Below are 20,077 nucleotides of genomic sequence, written 5' to 3'. Positions count from 1 at the left end.
AGCACTGTGGAAAATACATTTTTCCCCATTTTTAAATTTGCAAGATGAGATCTAATTGAAGAGAATCTTTGTAGGTCAGGATTGAATTGTAAGGTCCTTGGTGCTCTCTGAGCTTGGTTCTTTGCTTGCAGACATTTCATTACCCAACATCATCATCACCATCATCGGTATGAGGGTTTGATCCGTATTCATATACAGTACAGGTAGTGCTTGACTTATAACCATTTGTTTAATGACCATTCAAAGTTACAACAGCACTGAAAAATGTGATTTATAATCAATACACTTACAACCATTGCATTATTCCTATGGTCATGTGATCAAAATTTGGGTGCTTGGCAATTGGCATGTATTTATAGTGGTTGCAGTTCCCCAGGTCATATGATCTCCATTTGCAACTTACTCTTCCAGCTTCTAACAAGCAAAGTCAATGGGGCAAGCCATTTTCGCTTGTTAACAACGCTGTTGTCACTTAAGAACCATGACAAAAAAGTCATAAAATTGGGTTTGAATCACCTAACAACTGCCTTGCTTAACAATAGAAATTCTAGTCTGAATTATGGTAATAAATTGAGGACTACTTGTAATTTGCCATGTCAGTGTTGGGGGGAGGGTATGATTTTCTCCTTGCTTAGGATATTCTTTTCTGTTTGGTTGTTTGGTGTTAATCCCTGCTTATAAGGGTGTAGGCTACTGGAGAGGATTCATTCTAGTCTTTTTGTTTCCTCCTTAGCCTTTTTTATTGTCTCTTTTGAATGATGTGTAAATGTGCTTTATCTCAATGTGTCTATTGCTGGATGGCTCAATGTCTAGTGAAGAGAAGGACCAGGGGAGACATGATAGCAGTGTTCCAATATTTGAAGGGCTGCCACAGAGACGAGGGGGTCAAGCTATTTTCCAAAGCACCCGAAGGCCAGACAATGAATAATGGATGGAAAGAGAACAAGGAGAAATTCAACCTGGAAATAAGGAGAAATTTTCTGACAGTGAGAGCAATCAACCAATGGAACAGCTTGCCTTCAGAAGTTGTGGAAGCTTCATCAGAGGAAGATTTCAAGAAGGGACTCAACTGCCATCTGTCAAAAGTGGTGTAGGGTCTCCTGCTTTGGGGGGATGGGTGGTTGGACCAGATGACCTACAAGGTCCCTTCCCACTGTGTTAATCTCTCTGAAAATCCCCTAGCATTTGTGGATTTGGCTAGGATGGTCACAGTTTCCCAGTTGAAACTATAGTTGAGTCTGTGCATGTGTTGTAAGATTAAGGGGTATCTGTGTGTATGTGTCTTCTGACTGCCAGTTGGTGTTAATGGATGCAGTCTGCCAATCTGTCCTACATAGTAGCTCTTATTCCACATGTTATAGATGGCCTCTGGTTTGTCTTCTTAAGCTACTTAGTTGGTTTGTGTTTTATGGTGATGCACCATAAACAACCTCAAGGAGCAACTGGAGCAAACCCAAAAATGTTGATACTGTCATGACTCCATCTCTAAGCCAAAAAAAGGAAAACAAAATTCCAAATCAAAGTACTAAGTTAAACTCCAGAAACAAAGAGACAAATGAGCCCAAATGAATAATCAACACATCCAGTTGACCATTCTCTACTGGAAAGCACAATATGCCAGAAAGGCCTCAACTATAACATACACAATGCTAATCAGTCAGAGTTTTTTGCCGTTTTAGAATCAGTATTTAAAACCACAGAACTTCTTGCCCTGGAGATCCAAGCAGCAAAACCCAGGCAATCATACCAGAGACCAAAAGAACCCAGAATTGGAACTCATTCCAAGTAGATGACAGAGCAGCCTAAAACATAAAGAAGGACCAAACTATTCCCCTCCTCCCAATGAACTAAGGCTGAACCATGGGTATTTTACACAAAACACAATCCACATAAAACCCTACGAATTACCAGCACCACTCTTGAAACTGCTTCTCTTTTTCCCTTTCTCCTTTTCTTTTGGATTTTTTTTATTTGGTTTCAGTTCATTCTTCCCGGCAACTGCCTTTGTCTCTGCTTTCTGGCTGTTGTTGCTTCTCTTACCATTAAGACTTTTTATTCCTAATAGTCATGTCATAACGGCATGTCCTACACTCTGACACAATAGTGGTGTTGATTTTTCAGATATAATTTTCTTTCAGGTATTTGCAAAGTATTATTATGTCTCCCTCCGTGTCATCAATTTTTTAAAAACTGAATTATACTCCACTCTTTCAATTCTAAGAATCTGGAACTACAGTTTGGAAACAATGCTGGTGATGTAAGTTAAAATTACATTTTGCCTTATTTGGTGCCACATCATCTGCACAGTCCCTTCCAACAGCCACATTGTGCAGGGAATCTCCCTGGAGGATCTAACTCAGGTCGCGTCACAAGTAAGGAAGAAATGTCTGAATGCAGCAAAGTCCCAGGAGTTCACTTCATTCATCCTCATCTGTTACACTCAAATTGCTACAATCAAAGAAATTGATTCCCCTTCCCAGTCAGCTGACACAGACGGGATGCAAATTCCTCATTTATTGGGATCAGCTTGATTTTGTTGTTGGGCAGCAGATCAGTAGTGACACCTCTTTATTTAAGAGACCCATCTTATACACAACATCCCTGATGGGTCACTGCATAACAAAAAAATATAAAAACCAACAAAATGATAGTAACCACAAACTGTACACCGTACGGTACCCGTGAAACCATTCTTCCCCTCCATGCCTTCTGGACTGTAGTTTCAACCTACCCCATGTGTTGGGGAAAGAACCAACACTTTATATTGCGCCTGAGGAAAAAATCTGAAAGTTTGTGCAGCATGACTAGCTGTACAGCCCCGTTCCATGACTCCAACTGCGAAAGGACCAATTGTGACACACTGTGAGCATTCCTCTCAGTCCAAGAATGGCTGCAGGAGAGAGCTCTGTACAACGGTAGTTACCAGCCGCTCCTCGAGCAATAGTTGTGAATCCAGAGAGAATCCAAATTGCACAGCGGCTGTTTCTCGGGGTGCGCTTACCCCACTGTATGGTTTTCCAGAACGTCTTGGGCCTTTTGAGAGTGAGTGGCATACTGTTTTCCTAATGGAGTATGGTATTACAATATGAGTTTCACAACCAACGTATGCTTGTCATCAAGAATTGAGACTATCAAGATGTTGCCTTAAGTTCGGTTGGAGGAGAAAAGAAAGAGTGGAAGTAAAAAGGAGAGATCGATATGGAGGAAGCAAAGGAAAGTAGGGCCAAACAACAAGCATGATTTTTGCCAAAATGCCACGAACGAATAGACAACGGTAGAGCACAGACAAACAAAGCTTTGAAAGTGAAAAGGAATCAACCAAAATCAGGAGGGCTCCCCTAAGTGCAGCATTGCTAGCATAACAATTCAGCTTATGGGGAAGGGAAGGGGTGCATTACCAGGAAACCTCTCGAGACTTCCATGCCCGTCAGACAGTGATGGACCATGGTCTGTTCCATGGTCTGGGCTATACACCCAGGGCCTTAGAGTATCACCGTTACTTGAAATGGTATTCCTACCAGTTGAAGAGAGATTGTTGGACTTAATAGTGTGGGAGTATGAACAGATTACCAGAAAAACTGCTTTCAGCAGTTTCAAAAAAGCTCCACACCCATTTGCACTACTCAGGTGACCTTGAGGACCACAGGCAAACATCCAAGTGGCCTCAACCTCTCTGTGACAGAATGCAAATGACCAGCTGTTTTATCATATCAGATTCATTTACTTTGAATAACAAAGTACATTTACAATCAAAGGAGATACCTAAACAAACTTACTATTCAGAAGCAATTGTGCGAAGAGACCAGGATCACTGGCAAACCAGGCTCTCACCAGAAATCAACTGTGTCCATAAGGTATCTGGGGAGGACCACCAGAATGGGTCCACCCTTGTATGGGCAGCCCAAAGGAGGCTGCAGCACTGCCAAACCATCAAACCACACTGTGGCATATGCCAAGGATACAAAGCTTTGCTTCCTTTTCTGCCCAGTGACCTCCCTGTCTAAGCAAAGATGCTGGAGAGGAGCACAAACCTCTTGCCACTTGGTCTGTGAGGGAAGAATCCAGGCTCTGCTCTCCCCACGTGAAATGGAGCACATTATCTTCGTCCAAGGGGTAGCCTTCCTCCCAAGACGTTATTTTAGAAATCGGAGTTCTGGGCAGGCTCACTGATTCTGCAGCAAAGACAGCTAGTATTTGGGCACCAGCAAAGAAAGGCTCCCGTTCTTTCCATTCTATGTTAAGCTGAAAGGCACGTGCAAAGGACCATATAATACTGTATTCACCACGTCCTGCCAAATGACCTCACCTAATGCTTTCATCTATTGTTGGCAATAAAAAGGAGCAGCAACAGACCCATGACACTCAGACCATGCTACTCATATGGTTACATAGTGCTTGGAGGCTTTGAATTTCAGCATAAGGAGGAACAGGGTCCACCCACCTCAACCCTGACTCTCAGTGGGATAAGCGCTCCCCAATAGACAGCCGCTGTGCAGTTTGGGTTCTCTCTGGACTCACAACTATTGCTCGAGGAGCAATTTGGGTTCCCTGTTGTCGAGGTGTAACGGGTAGCTGTGGCTAGCTGGCTTTGCACAGCCTTCTCCTGCATCAACTTTGCCCATTCCTAAACTGAGAGGGTTTGCTCACAGTCCATCACAATTTTGTTCCTTAGCTATGGACTCATGTAACAGGCTGTACAGCTATTCTTTTGGGTATCATGCTGCATGGATTTTTTCTCAGGTTTAATACAAAGTGCTGGTTATCACTTTTCAAGCCACAAATAGCTGAGACCAGGATACTTGCAAGAAGGCCTGTTTCTGAGGGTGCATGCCCATCTGACTGAGTCAGATAGAGTGGGTGCTTCCAGGTACCCTCACTTAGATGTTGTCACCCAGTGAGACTTAATTAGTGTACCTTTACCATAGCTGCCCCTGCCAAGTGATAGATGATTTTCTATGAGTTGCAGCATGTTCCCTCCATCCCCTTAGTGGGTGATAAGGACCCCGCAAACAACTCGTTCTTCCTCCAATACTAGTTTACTCAAACTACTTTATTCAAACCTAATACTCAAACTCTAGTTTGAGACTAGAGTTCAGAAGGTGTGGAGGGAGAATGGTTTTGCTGGTATGATATGCTTTACAGTTTGTGGTTACTACCATTTTGTTGGTTGTAATAGTTTATTGTTATGCTCTGACCCAACCAGAGATGTTGCGTATCCACATCAGTCTCTTAAATAAAAAGGTGTCACTATTGTGTGATTTGCTGTCCAGCAACAAAATGAAGCTGATCCCAATAAATATGGAATTTGCATTCAGTTTGTGTCAGCTGACTGGGAAAGGAAAGGGGAATAAATTTTTGATTGTAACAGTTTGAGTGAAACAGATGATGATGAATGAAGGGAACTCCTGGGACTTTGCTGCATTTCAGACAGCCCTTCCTTACCTGCAACATGATTTGAGTTAGATTCTCCAGGGAGATTCCCCCCACAATGTGGCTGTTGGAAGGGACTGTGCAGATGATGTGGTACCAAATAAGGCAAAATGTAATTTTAGCCTACATTAGCAGCATTGGCTCCAACCCATGGTTCCAAATTCTTAGAATTTAAAGAGTTGAATCAGACTTTTAAAAAATGATGAAATGGAGCGAGACACAATAATACTTTTTAAATACCTGAAGGAAAAATATATCTAAAAAAAATCAGAGACCTATTCTCTATTGTTTCAGATTATAGGGCATGGCATGATGCCATAAATATTAGGAATAAAAAGTCTTAATGTTAAAAGAAGCAACAACAACCAGGAAGCAGAGACAAAGGCCGTTGCCTGGAAGAATGAACTAAAACAACATAAAGATCCAAAAAAAGGGAGAGTAAGAGAAAAGGAGTAGCAGATTCAAGAATGGTGCCGGAGAAGCTTCAGGATGGTTCTTTTTGAAACTTTGAGAAAGTTGAGGGGTCAGAAGTTAACTTTTAGGAAAAAAACAAATACTGCAGTAAATCATAATACAGAGTATGGCAACAGAATGTAACAAGATCATCTGCCATGGAGACCTCCTTTCACTGGTGGCTAGTCATGATACACTTGAGCAGCTGAAGTCAAGCTGACCACAATTGGCTGTCAACTGCAAATCACTGAATTCCTTAAATTCAAATACTCCAACAGTGTGAATATTGTTGTGGAGGAACAGTTGCTGTTTCAGCATCACAACCCCTTAATCTTTGGACCACAGGACTGTTCTCCTCAGGAAGGAATGCAACAGACTGAACAGGTTTTGACACTGTGAGAAGCCTTCCTTCTGAAAAGTTTGTTTGTCCCTTATTCTCCACCAGGAGAGTCAGCAATTTTTATATTTGAGTTTAGGGGCACATATACATATCTTCCCATAGAAGCAATTAAAAAAAAACCCTTCATTATTCCCGATCACGGCCTCTGAATTATTCCAAAGGTATCTGGCTGAAAGAAGCTGATGTGTCTGAAGGCAAAGATGTCTTGCTCCCAGTCGAGGAAGGTAGTGCTAGAACCAAAAGTTTCAGCTGTTGCAAGAAAGGGCAAACATATAACTAGCAGACAATGTCACATCAAGGGCTCTTGCACACTGAAACTGTAAAACCTGCCCAATTTGATAACACGGTCTCTTGTTGAGACAGGTGACCTGCCAATGGATGTGCAAAAATCTAACTGATCTCCAAAGGGAAAAACTGCCGACTTGTTTAGGAGTCCCAAAAGGCATTTTATAAGTATAAGTAGAATCGTTATTGTTATTATACTTTATTGTCATTTTATGAAAGAAAGAAAAAAACCTTCTCCGTCTAATGAAAGCAATAGTTGAACGCAGCCACAGCACCAAGACTAGGGCTTTGGAAATGGAGGAGCGTGCCGATGAGAGTTCATCCTTTCTCGCAAGTCGATGTCGTGCAAGGAAGGCGAACCCTCCCAAGAGCGCCGATTCAACCGTTCTGACAGTTTGTCTCGCATTCGCGCGACCGTCCAGCTTTCCTCGCGCAGCCCCATCGAGGGAGCGAGGAGGTTATTCAGCAGCGCATGCGTCGTTATTAGCCCCGCCTTAGAAGTGCGGGATGTGTGTCAGTAAAGTTAGACAAGCGGGAGGCATTTCCCCGCCCCTTTTGCCTTCGGATGGGAGGAGGAGAGGCAGAGGGAGTCCGGGAACCAATCAGATGCGACGTACTGGCTTCCTGAGGCGGGACGACAGTGAGAGTTTTTATTTTCTCCGTAGAAGCCTTATTGTTCCTCTCTGCCCGCAGTTGGTCGGCGTTTGCGGGGAAGCGATGCATTAATTCGCCCCCGTAGCTGGCTCAGAGGCCTCGGCAATGTCCGGAAGCAGGCCATCGCCGCAGCACCCTCCGGCCGGGCCCGGTGCTGCGGGCCCTCCGGGCTCTTCCTCGGCCTCCTCGGTCACCACCTCGGCCTGCTTGGGTACCGCGATGGCGACGGGCACCGCGATGGCGACGGGCTCCTCAGCGGTCCCCTCGCGACCCGTGTTGGTGGCGGCCGCCGTGTCCGGATCCTCCTGCGGCAGCGGCCTTTCTCGCCTGGCGGGGACCCGAGTCGGGAGCGGCAGTGGCGCAGCCGGCAGCGGCACCAGGAAGAGGCCGCTTCTGACTCCGCTTTGCAACGGCCTTCTGAATTCCTACGAGGACAAAAGCAACGATTTCGTCTGGTGAGTTGGCGCTGGACCGATGGGGAAGGGCCTGCTACTCCCGTGTGTTTGGGGGCAGAGCCGGGGGGGGGCTGGGGGTGTCATGGGGTTAGGGTTAGGCTGGCGCTGGTGTAGACCTAGGCGTCTCTCAACGTTGCTCTTCCAAGTGCAACACTCGCCCTGGTTCATAATGCCGCCCTCCAGTTGTGCCTTGTAGCTCAGGACTCTTGCTGGCATGCTAGCAGGAGCGTTAGCTCATCTAAGTGCCTGGGAACTGCGACCGCATCAAAGAGTTGGCCATGGAAGAAAGAAGGGAATGACCACTCGGTGAACTCATGGCTGACTGTAAGATTTAAGCTATGGATTTTGTAGCTTGTGATTTTTCTCACACACACGTGCACACCTATGATTAAAGAATAAGTTATGTGGAGTTAAGGGGGGGTTTAGTAGGTGATGAGGTTTCAGCTGCCCTGCATTTGCCTAAAATCAGATTATTATTAAATTAACTAGGATTGAAATATCTTTGTTAGCAGCAGGATTCTGTTTTGATTACTGAGTGACAGGAAGAAAAATTGTGGTTTTGGGCATTTCAATTTTCCATTCTCTTTTCTGAAATCGGCATAGAATCGTGTTGTGGATTTATAGGGCTTCACCAATTAATTCATTGTGTTTACCTTGGAGCACTATTCCAGCAGAACCAGTCAATAGGACTTCTTTAAGTACCCCAGACAAAAGAGGCTTTAATCCACATTTCTTACAGAAGATGCTTGTGTAAGGAAAGTGCCTCAAACCTGCCTTTCTAAAACAGTATCTGTAAGTTGGACAATATAAATTTAATACATTATTTTTAAAGAAGTCTTTTAATTAATAGAGTAGACATTTTAATTTAGGTCCTCAAGTGCCTGATTGGCAAACGTGCTTACTGCCTTCTGGGGAGTATTCAATTTCTCTTCAACATGCATGATTCTTGTATCTATATACCAAGCCTCTTTTTTTTGCCCATTTATTTTCTTCCTTGCATAGTTGCTCCACCTAGATCTAAACAACTAAGATGGCCCTTTCTGGATCTATTTCGACATAGTATTTTGGAAGTTGTGTAACCAAAGCTGTAAACAGTATTAATGTTGAATCATGGAATTATAATATGATATTATAAAATTTATTATTATAGGTTTATTTTGCAATGATCTACAAAAAAACCCCATTTAAATAATAGTACTGTGTTTCCCTGAAAATAAGACAGGGTCTTATTTTCTTTTTACCCACAAAATATGGCTTGGGCCTTATTATGAGGGGAGGGTTTATTGTTTTGGGGTTGCCGGGCGGCTGCTCCCTTGCGAGCGGGCTCCCAAAGAGCCGGACACAGCCTCATGGGCGAATGGCTGTGTTGCGCTGTCGCAGCAGCACAACACAACAGCCATGAAGCAACCACGCTCACAAGCAGCCACCCGGCAAACCTCCTTTCCAGCTGGGCACAGCACCATTCACTGACCGAGGGGTATCGCCAAGCCGCGTGAGCACCTGTTTGCTGCCGCCCGGCTCCCGTGGCTTGGCGTCTTCAAAATGCCAGTGAATGGCACTCTGAATGGCTGGAGAGGGGGGTTGTGCTAGCAGCTGTTCCGCTCTCGCTCACACGCCTCCCAGCCTCACGATGCCCTGGCTCAGCTCTCCCTGCAGAGCCAGGGGCATCTCCACTGCAGCCGCCGCCATCCCAGCATGGCTTTTTCGGGGGCTTACAAACTGAGTATTCCAGCAGTGGCCGCTCTGGGCGTACACTCTATGGTTGTACGCTGTGCCAGCAGCTGGCCCACAACCATAGAGCGTATGCCCATAGCGGCCACTGCTGAAGAACTGGACAACTCTGCACCTCCGGCCAGGCAGAGCGTCGCTCACCATCCTAGCCGTATCCTGAAGGTGCCAAGCAACGCGATCATCTTTGCCTCCCCACCGGTTCCCGCTGCTTGGCACCTTTGGGATACCGCTAGGTTGGTAAGCGGCGCTCTGCCTGGTCAGAGGTGTGGAGTTGTTCAGGGGGGTTATTTGCGGGGGAGGGCTTATATTTTTGCCCACCAGAAAAATGTGGCATGGCCTTATTATGAGGACATGTCGTATTTTCGGGGAAACACGGTATCTGCATCAAGTCATCTACCACAAACCTAATATCTTTTTTTCTGATTAGCCATCACCAGATCAGACACTATCAGTTGTAGAAGGTTTAAGATGTTTTGCTCTAATATGAAAGTCTTTATCCTTACTTGCATTTCATCTAAGTTCCTGTTCCTCTAATTTGGATCTACTATTAATCAGTTGACCAGCTTGCCTCCAGAAGTTGTGATGCTCCATCACTGGAGGTTTTTAAGAAGAGATTGGACAGCATTTTTCTGGAATGGCATAGGGCAGTGTTGGCAAACCTTTTCGGCACCAAGTGCCGAAACGGGAGCATGTGCGTGTGCCTGAAACTGGAAGAGCAGCTGCCCGGTGTGCACTATGTTCTGGTTTCCAGTGCGCGCATACGCACTGACCACCTGGTCTTCCAATTTCTGGTGCACGAAGACCAGCTGGCCAGTGTGCATGCGCGCGCAGAAACCGGAAGAGCAGCCACTTTGTGCGTGGTACGAAGATGATATTCCGGTTTCTGGCACTCACATGCATACCGCCCAGCAGGTCTTCTGGTTTCTGATGTACGTGAAGACCAGCTGGCCGGTACGTATGTGCGCGCCAGAAGCGCAATGGGCGACAGCTCGCATGTCCAGAGAGATGGCTCTGCATGCACTTCCGGCACACGTGCCATAGGTTTGCCACCACAGGCATAAGATCTGTTTGAGTAGGGGACTGGACTAGAAGACCTTTTCAATTCTGTTTTTCTGTATTCTGGAATCCTTTGCTTATTGTTCTAAACAATTTTTGTCATCCACATTATTGGCTGCCTTATTTCTTGCATTTAACATGTTAAGAATGTGGGTTTTCAAAGACCCCTTTGGTCACATATGGTTTACTATTCTTCAGACTATCAGAAAGAATCTGGCAGCACTTTTTCCAACTGACACATTTTTAAAGACATAAGCTTTAGAAACTAGTTTCAGACTAACATGGCTGTCATCCTCCAGTGACATTCAGACACTAGTCTAGAAAGAAGATCCCCACTTATCACATGCTTGCTGATCTGAGCAAAGAACTTTACAACAAATATAACTTGTTTTGCAGAAAAAAAATTCCTTAAAACTCTTTATTTTATGTGTTTAATGTGTTTCATTACGTTACATTTAGTAATGTTTTCTACAAACTTAACTAGAAGAGAGATTTAAAAAAACAGTTATTTATTTTTAACTTCTTTTTTCAAGCCATTCCTTAAAGTTTAAAGTTCTTAGGCAAAGATGTCAATTTTAAGGAAAGGTTTTCTGGTTTTGATTAATGATTCCTTTCCACTTCTTTGAAGGTGTATTAATTTTCCAGTCACAATAAATTTAAAGAAAGTCATTGTTTAAGATATAACTGTCATTCTCATTTTGTTTCAGATTAAATTTCATTTTAAACTAGATAATAACTTATTGGTTTAGTACCACAGGGAATATTTATTTGTAGCTTCGTGGTGTTTCTGTCATGCTATATCAGGACAACAAGGATCACCAATGGGTTTTTACCTTACACTTCATGTTAAACTTTTATATTTTTGTTTTCTTTGAACAATTAACCAAAGCAATATTGCAGCAATGTGTAGTTTTGAGTTATTAGCTTTAATTTATTTATTTTTAATCTAAATAATTTCAGTGAAATGAATCTTAAAACAAATATTCATAAGCGTTTTCAGTTGAGATTTAACAGACATTTGGATTTATGCACCCATCCCGTTCCTCCCCCCCATCCCTCCAAAAGTTGGTTATTATTAGTGGAGTAAAATCCGCAGGTAGACCTTTTCCTTCCTCCCTCCTCCCTCCCAGTTTAAATTGAGAGTTTAGTCTTGATCTTTGATCATAGAAGACTGAAAGCGTTTCTGGATATTTAAAATCAATGTTGAAATTGTTGAAATTGTAAGCAAACTAAGATGTTTGGCAAAAAAATAATAATAAAATATGTATTTATATTTCTTTTGGTAGGTGTTTTTGCTGTTTCTATACTACAGGAGAAAGTGGTCCATGCTGTTTTATATTACATTCTCTTTTTGTTGAATATGGCTTTGACTAGAAATACCATCTGGAATAATTCTGCAATGTGTGAAGAAATTAAAATGAACCTTTTGAAAATTCCCTGTTTTTTTAAACTGCAATATTTTAACAATTTGTACACTTAGAAAAAAAACTCCTACTCCCTTTTCAGATTTTAAAATGTTGATAGTTGAATCCCTTATTATGAAAGGAAAAATACCTTCAATTTTTAAAGAGGAACACATATATAAAATGAGTGCTTTAGAGTTTCTCTGATTTTTCAAAATGAATTCCTTCATCAAAGATTTCAACTAGTTGACCTGGAAAATTGGGTTGTTTTTAGTATATTTTTTATGTAGTTCCATCATTATTTTGCAAAAGAAGTATCTTGCTTGGATATGTTTTCTGCCATAATTTAAGTAATTTAATTTTAAACTTAAATAATTTAATTACTTTTAAAAAGTATCTATTTTATGTCTCAGCCTATTTTTCTAGATTTTTCTTTAGATTTTAAATCATATAAATGACTAACTTTTGGTCTCTGGGCTTTCTGTTAATAGTTTAACAAAGGCTTCTCAATGCTGGTAGTGTGTAATGAGTTTTATCAACTATTGGGTTCATTCCCTTCTCTCTCCCTCTTTTTTACCACTAAAAGAAACAAAGTTTCTTTAAAAGGTTCCATTGATATTTATATGCTTTTCTTTCCCTTTCAAGCCCCATCTGCTTTGATATGATTGAAGAAGCTTACATGACAAAATGTGGACACAGTTTCTGGTAAGGTTGCTTGATAAACCTGTTTAACAAGAGAGATTTAGTTATAAAATGAAAATGTGTGAACTAAAGTTATTTTGTTAAATGCACCTTTCTAACTCAATATCTTCATTGGGGATAACAAAACATTTTCTATTTCTGAATGGTAGTACTGACATAGCTTTAAACAAATAACTATTAAAATATATGAAAACAATTTGGTGGATGAAGCAGGAGATGACACATGCTTCAGATTCTTATAAATGATTATGAATTCTTCAAAGCCATCACTGGTTTTCAAAATTCTTACTCTTAAAAGCTTATTTTTCTGAAGTGATTTGTCTCTTCGAAAGTTTGGATGCATACAATTCTTTCTCCACTTTTGTATGTTATTAAAATATCTTTGAAGATGATAAATCTGCAACCAATAATATTTTAAAACTGCCTATTAACATCCAATATTTTGTTGCTTTTCGCAACAGTCATAGTTACAAAAAAAAAAAAAAAAAAATTGCCCAGAACTTGAAGATGCTTCATTGATTTGATCTAACTTTAGTACCCAACCACCTGGTACCACAGCTCCAATTCCTCAATTAACAAACAGAATGTAATGTATCATATTCAAAAGCATATCTTAATAAATTTCTGCAATAGTTTTCACTGTTCTGTTTCTTTTCTTGAACAGTTACAAATGTATTCATCAAAGCCTAGAAGATAACAATAGATGTCCCAAATGTAATTATGTTGTGGATAACATTGATCATCTATATCCCAACTTTTTAGGTAAGTTTTAATGTTCATAGGCTTCAGTCATATCTTGGTAACTTTCTCAGTAACAATTTTATTTCTGGGTGTTTATTTCTTTATTATGTTTTACATGCTTCTGTTGATTTTGTACAACATTGACTACATTCATGGATACTGTATGTAATATCTGAATATCAGGTATTCAGTGATATGAAAATCACACTAGCTTTGCAAAACAATAAGTGATGAAGTTGAGAGAGCCTGTGGTGGACCATGATTGTGAAAGCAACAAATTGAAAACTATTAGTAACCAAATAATTTAATAATTCTTAGTCATATTTCATTTGGGGATGTGAAGAGATGGGGGTGCAGTTCAAAATAGCCTTATGCTAAATGAATTGTATATTCGCCAAAAAATCTTATTAAGCCATAGTGCCTATGACTCAATTCTCCTGCCAAGATGGGTTTACAAACCTTTTTCTGCATATTTTTTGGAAATAGTGGCATTTGTATAGTGGTTTGATAATAATTTTTTCTGATCTTGGACCGTTTGCAAGTGAACTTGCAAGCCCCCAGATTGCTGATCAATAATTTATTTTAAACAATTATTTATGTTTCATGTAATGATAAATTGGAAGTAGGAAAAAATAAAACTATTAGAGTTTATTCTTCCTTTTGAATATGTAAATAGGAGAAGCATACATGAAACAAATATGGAGGGTAGGAAAAAGTGCAATTATGTAATTTGGTTGTATATCGTGCAAATTTTGTACATTTGACAATAGTTAAAGTTATAGACTTATTAAAAGAGCAATGTTAAGAACCTTCTGTATATGATGGGGGGAAATTCTGCTTATTTTTTGGAGTATAAGACGCACCCCCCCCCCCAAAAAAAATAGTGGCTGAAAATGTCTGTGCATCTTATACAGCGAACGTTGCCGAATCCCCGGCTACCCACCAACCCCCACCCTTCAGCCTCTGCCTCCCAGCAATTTGCCTCCTTGCATGCTCCGAAGTGTAAGACACACCTAGCTTTTTGGGAAGAAAACAAGAAAAAAAAATCTGCCTCCCAATAATTTGCCTCCTTGCAGCAAACAGCAAACAGCGTGGTCAGCTTCAGCACAACCTGATTTAGCATGAGCAGCTGAGTGGTGGTTGGATCTGCCTCCAGGAATGCTGCCAATCAGCTGTTCCAGGCTGCGGGGATCACCACCGCCCATCGGCTTCTGCCACCTATCACTGCCTCCACACGCCCCATTTTTGGCCTCTTTGCATCCCATTTTTGGCCCATTCCAAGCGGCAATGATTCCCGCCGCCTGGAACAGGCTGAAAATGGGGTGCATGGAGGCTGAAAACGGGATGCGTGGAGGCCAAGAATGAGGTGTGTGGAGGCGGCAATGCTTGGCGATCACTGCAGCCTGGAACAGCTGATAGGTATTCCGTGAGGCCAATCCAACTGCCAATCAGCTGCTTGTGCTAAATCAGACTGTGCTGAAGCTGACCACGCTGTTTGCTGCAAGGAAGCAAATTGCTGGGAGGCAGATTTTTTTTTCTTGTTTTCCTCCCGAAAAGCTAGGTGCGTCTTACACTTCGGAGCGTCTTATAGTCCAAAAAATACGGTATTTTGATATAGGTAACATCTGCTGTAAGTAGACTATTGTGTACACTAAAATGTAGCTTTTAATATTCCTGCATATTAGATGAGCTTCAATCTCCTTGATTTACTCAAGGAGTAAAAAGTAATATCAAAAAGCATGAAATCACAATAACTGCAACAAAATCCAAATTCTAGAATATGCATAGCTACCAAATTATTAAACAGCCTTCAAGTGCTTAATAAAACAAGATTGCTTCAGTGGTCTCCTTGAAAGCTAATAATAGGGGTACCAAATATGATGGAGGCTATCAAGGAAGAGCCTTAGGGCCCGTGTCCCTTTGAATATTTGTAGGTATGAGATTCTCAGCATCCTCTCCCTGTCAGTATTGAGCCGATTCACTTGCATAATGGATGTCACATTCTTTACCAATGGTAGCTTTGGATCGTGTTTAAGTGAAACCCAGGTAGAATGCTTACAGTAATCCCAAGGTGTGATGATAATGGTGTGGTTTATTTTCACCAAATATTTTTTTATTTAAATGTACTAGAACTGTGATGTCTAGGTCATTAATATGTTAGAGGAGGCTGGACACCCACAAATCTGAATGCATTTAATGGTCACATTTGATGAACCAGTTACAGAATGGTGAAGATGCATCTTATTTTGATGTACTTTAGAGTTTTCTGAAATAAAATGAGTGACTGTATTCATCAATACTGTTGTATAAATTAAAAATGCTGTATGTACAGTATACATTTTACAGAAAAAAATAGAAATCTTTTTATTCTGATTGGTAAGTGAGTAATAATATTTGTTGCTCTGTTGTGTTTAATCTTACTGAATTAATAAAAGCGCAGTGTTGAAATTTACTCCTTTGACCTTCTTAGTATGCATTTATTTCTAAGACACTTTCATCTATCATCTTAAAAAGTACTACTTAGATCTTTTTTGCCCTGTAGTGAATGAGCTCATCCTTAAACAGAAGCAAAGATTTGAGGAAAAGAGATTCAAATTGGACCATTCAGTGAGTAGCACCGTATGTCCCAATCTTCTTTCTTTCATTTTCTTATTTTGGGGATTGAGGGACGGAGTGCATAGTATTCCTATGTTCTAAGCATTTGAGAATGTCTGTTTCTTTGGCAGACAACTCAATTAATCTGCGTAACTAAAGGGTTATTTGGGATTTTCATTATATAGTCTAACTTTACTCTTTAATATACAGTAATAATGGTTTTGATAAATTTGTGAATATAGATTCAAAATGTTCTGTATTTTCCAGTGCAGTTTGTAATTACTACAAGTTATGACAATGAGATAATCGTGAAAGTTATGCTTTATAAGACTTAGCTAAGAATATCAGTGATATTAAAACTGATAGTACACTTCTCATTTACATAGGTCTTTTTCTGTGAAATTCAAATTGTCTACAGGAGATTTAAGTCTTGGACCATTCCAGTTCAGATCATTATATAAGATGGTCCATGAGTTAAATTCCTGGTTAAGCTTTGATACCGATAGGAAATATCTAGTGGTATATGTCTGAGAAGTCACATGCGCCATCATAGTGGCCAGTGTAACTGCAAACATCAGTCATTTTAGATGTATAAAGAGGGAAATCACATGAAACTTAATGCATGGTGACATATCATAACGCAACATCTATATCTTTCTTTTGAGAACTTAGGTGAATGTGGTATGCATATGCCATTCAGATAGATTCTAAGGTTCTTTCAAGAAACATTTGTGTATTTATTTAATTTAGCTCCCTGTCTTGTCAAGTGACTAATAATTATTAGTGACTAATAATATTAAAAAATATGTAGGAGCCAAGAATAAATCACTCATAATAATAACTACATTAACCATAAAATGGGTCTGCACACACTTGCAGCCCCAGGCCTTGGCACAGAGCTAGGTCTTTAAGGACTTATAAAAAGCCAGCAAGTTGGGGCCATACTGAATTAATCTATCATGAGATCATAGCTTTTAAGCACATTGAGTATATTATTGAAATAGTTTATTCACAAATGTAAATATGTGAACAATTTTTGTTGAAATTCAAGTGATAATCATAAACAGATGCTAAATGTAATGGTATAGCTATGGACTAATGCTAACATTATTGTATTTGGACTGTTAACATTGTACTTACACAAGAAATTGAAATGCTAATGGCTAAAAGAATTTACTTTCATATTAAAGTAAACATATGTACAGTTTCTGTTAAACTTTTCTTTGGAACAAGAGGCCACATTCTTTGGTTTCCCTACATGTTGAAACAGATAGATACATTAACATTTCATCTGAAATATCACAATTTCCACTACATATCTAATTACCCAAATAAGTTACCTAAATAACCTATAGAACATTCTGCACATGCTGCTGGGCTTTCCCCCCTTCTACAGCATGTAGCCTTTCATGCCCATTCATCAATCTAGCTGCATCTGGGAGTTTAAGCATAGTATTTTGTATGGGATTGCAAGTGAAACTGGAGACATGAGAGATTCTGTCAGATGTGCATGACTTTGGAGTCCTCTCTGGATCTGAATTGGATAACTGAAGCTCTAATAACAGTTGATTGTTCCAAAGAATATTTTGAGCATATGGGAGTGAAGGAAGGAAGTGGTATAAGTTTGGGATTATATTATTCAGGGCTCATTTCTACAGCAAAGTATGGGATTCTGCACAACTGCAGTAATGCATGTCCTGACTCACCTCAAGAAGATTGGGCATTGCTTCTGCAAATAGTGAAAAAGAAAAAAGTAGCCTGAAGCAAGTTTATCCTTTTCTTACCATTTTTCTCAGAGTGGTATGCTTCCATTGGATTACTGTGATTGATTTATGTTATTATGAAATGTCTATGCTATATTGACTTAAGGCTCTGAAACATGTCATTATTATTTGTTTTCTCCCCCCCCCCCCCTTTAGAATGGGCACAGGTGGCAAATATTTCAAGGTTTGTTGGAAACAGACCAAGACAATCTTGATTTGGCCAATGTTAACTTAATGTTGGAACTTCTGGTGCAGAAGAAAAAACAACTGGAGGCAGTAAGCTTTTTTTCTAATCTTTTAATAAATATATATTATAAAACAATATATTTCTTTTAATGAAACTTATTACCCTTTTTGCCAGAGTGTGATTGATGGACCAATGTACAGACCAGAAATGTAGCATCTAAAGGCCATAAATGGTCTTTGAATACCCAGTGGATAGTCCTACCATCATTAGAATAAAATGCTTTACTTTATTTAAAAAATGAATTATGAGATTTTGATGGCCTTATGTGAGATCTTTTAAAGTAGCAGGGTGTTCTCTATCCATCATACAAGTTTGTGACATCGCTGAAAAAAGTTAACATCCCCTTCATTATTCAGTTTTAAATGAAGGCATAATCTGTTGGCTTTCATAAGATATTTTAGACTTGTAGCAAATGTATTATTTCACTAGGTTTCAGATGATGATAAAAATATTTGAACAAATAATTTCAAGCATATATTTTATTATCAACATCTTGAGCAGAAGGGCTCCTTTATCTATGGATGTCCCAAAATTGTTGAGTGCATTCCCAGCGTTCCCATGCTGTCTTGTGTTATGGTATGTTGTATATTAGCAATTCCTGGAATGGATTCCTTGACAATATCCAAATTAATTTATACTTGTCTGTATATGGCTTGTATTTCCATTTTTGTTCCATAGAAGAAAAAGTGGTATGAAATAAATATTATGCCATAGGTCTCTTTGCAACATTTTGAGGGAATGGTATTTTCTCAAAATACATTGGGTACACAATTATTAAGCAAGTTGTATTTTGGAGGATTGAGTTTATTATTGAACAACTGCAGTGCTCTCGGTCAATCCGAAATGTTAATGAGGTTTTGGCTTTCTCAGGAGAATATCAATGTATGCACAATTATTGGGCAACTATTAGTGTGCTGAATTATTATGCAACTAAACTAAACTCAAAATCTACATATAAACATTTCTGACATTAAAAAAAAACAGTGACCAATATAGCCACCCTTGTTTTAGTCATAAGTCATAAGCTTTTCATTCATGGAGTCTGTCAGTTTCTTGATCTGTTAACGATCAAGTTTTTGTGCAGCAGCAACCACAGCTCCCAGACACTGTTCAGAGAGGTATACTGTTTTCCTTACACCACCGTAACTCTCCCATTTAAGAAGGACACAAGTTCTCAATAGAGCTTAAGTCAGGTTTGGGAGGGGGCCATGTCATTATTCTTTCATTTTTAAGGCCTTTGCTGGCTAGCCACACAGTGGAGTACTTCGATGAATGCGATGGAGCATTGTCCTGCATAAAAATCATGGTCATCTTGAAAGATGCAGACTTTTTTCTGTACCAATGCTTGAAGAAAGTGTCTTCCAAAAACTGGCAGTAGGTTTGGGAATTGATTTTGAGTCATCTTCAACTTGAAAAGATCCAACTACTTCATCTTTAATAATATCAGCCCATACCAGAACCTCACTTCCATCTTGCTGGCATCTGAGTCAAAGTGGAGCTCTATGCCAGTTACTGACCCAGCCATAGACTTATCCATCTGGTTTGTCAAGAGTCACTCTCATCTCATCAGTCCATAAAACCTTTGAAAAATCTGTCTTCAGATAATTCTAGGCCCAGTCTTGTGGTTTCAACTTAAGAGTCTTGTTCAGTAGTGTTTGGGTTTCAGCCATCCTTACTTTGGCCATGTTTCTGACCAGTGAAGACCTTATACTTCTGGGCACACCAGATAGATTGCAGTTCTGGGACATGACAGCACTGGAGGATAATGGGTTCCTGGTAGCTTCACTTTTGATTCTTCTCAAGTCTTTGACAGTTAGTTTGCATCTTTTTTTCTCAACATGTTTCTTGTGACCCTGTTGACTAATTGCAACGAAATATTGGATGGTTCTGTGATCACACCCCAATATCTTAGCAAGAGTGCTGCATCCATCTGAAAGACGTTTTACAATTCTTGGCTTTTCAGAGTCAGTTAATGTCTCTTTGACCCATTTTGCCTGAAGAAAAGAAGTTGCCTAATAATTATGCACACCTTGATATAGGCCCTATTATAGGGTGTTGATCTCCTTAGGCCACACCCTCCCTCATTACTCAAATACACATCACCTGATCTGCTTATATCCATTAAGCATTCAGGCTTATACAGCTTGGAGTTGGGAAATATG

At 40.2% G+C, this 20,077-nt stretch overlaps 1 protein-coding gene across 2 annotated transcripts in view; it reads left to right on the top strand.

Annotated features, from left to right (window-relative positions):
- The first annotated feature begins 7,139 nt into the window (after nucleotides 1-7,139).
- Nucleotides 7,140-20,077, top strand: part of COP1 (COP1 E3 ubiquitin ligase) — a 114,885-nt gene continuing 101,947 nt past the window's right edge. The window contains exons 1-5 of one of the 2 annotated variants that reach the window (XM_081949561.1): nucleotides 7,140-7,677; nucleotides 12,513-12,572; nucleotides 13,234-13,331; nucleotides 15,853-15,929; nucleotides 17,825-17,944. In XM_081949561.1, coding sequence (XP_081805687.1) covers nucleotides 7,328-7,677; nucleotides 12,513-12,572; nucleotides 13,234-13,331; nucleotides 15,853-15,929; nucleotides 17,825-17,944 — 705 coding nt within the window. In that variant the 5' untranslated portion in view covers nucleotides 7,140-7,327. The remainder of the gene's footprint in view (nucleotides 7,678-12,512; nucleotides 12,573-13,233; nucleotides 13,332-15,852; nucleotides 15,930-17,824; nucleotides 17,945-20,077) is intronic. The other variant, XM_081949562.1, reaches the window with a different exon arrangement.

This window comes from Natrix helvetica, assembly GCF_964273705.1.
Source record: "Natrix helvetica genome assembly, chromosome: 3".
Lineage (NCBI taxonomy): Eukaryota > Metazoa > Chordata > Lepidosauria > Squamata > Natricidae > Natrix > Natrix helvetica.
The sequence above is the reverse complement of the archived record's forward strand: the minus strand, read 5'-3'. Positions and strand labels throughout refer to the sequence as shown.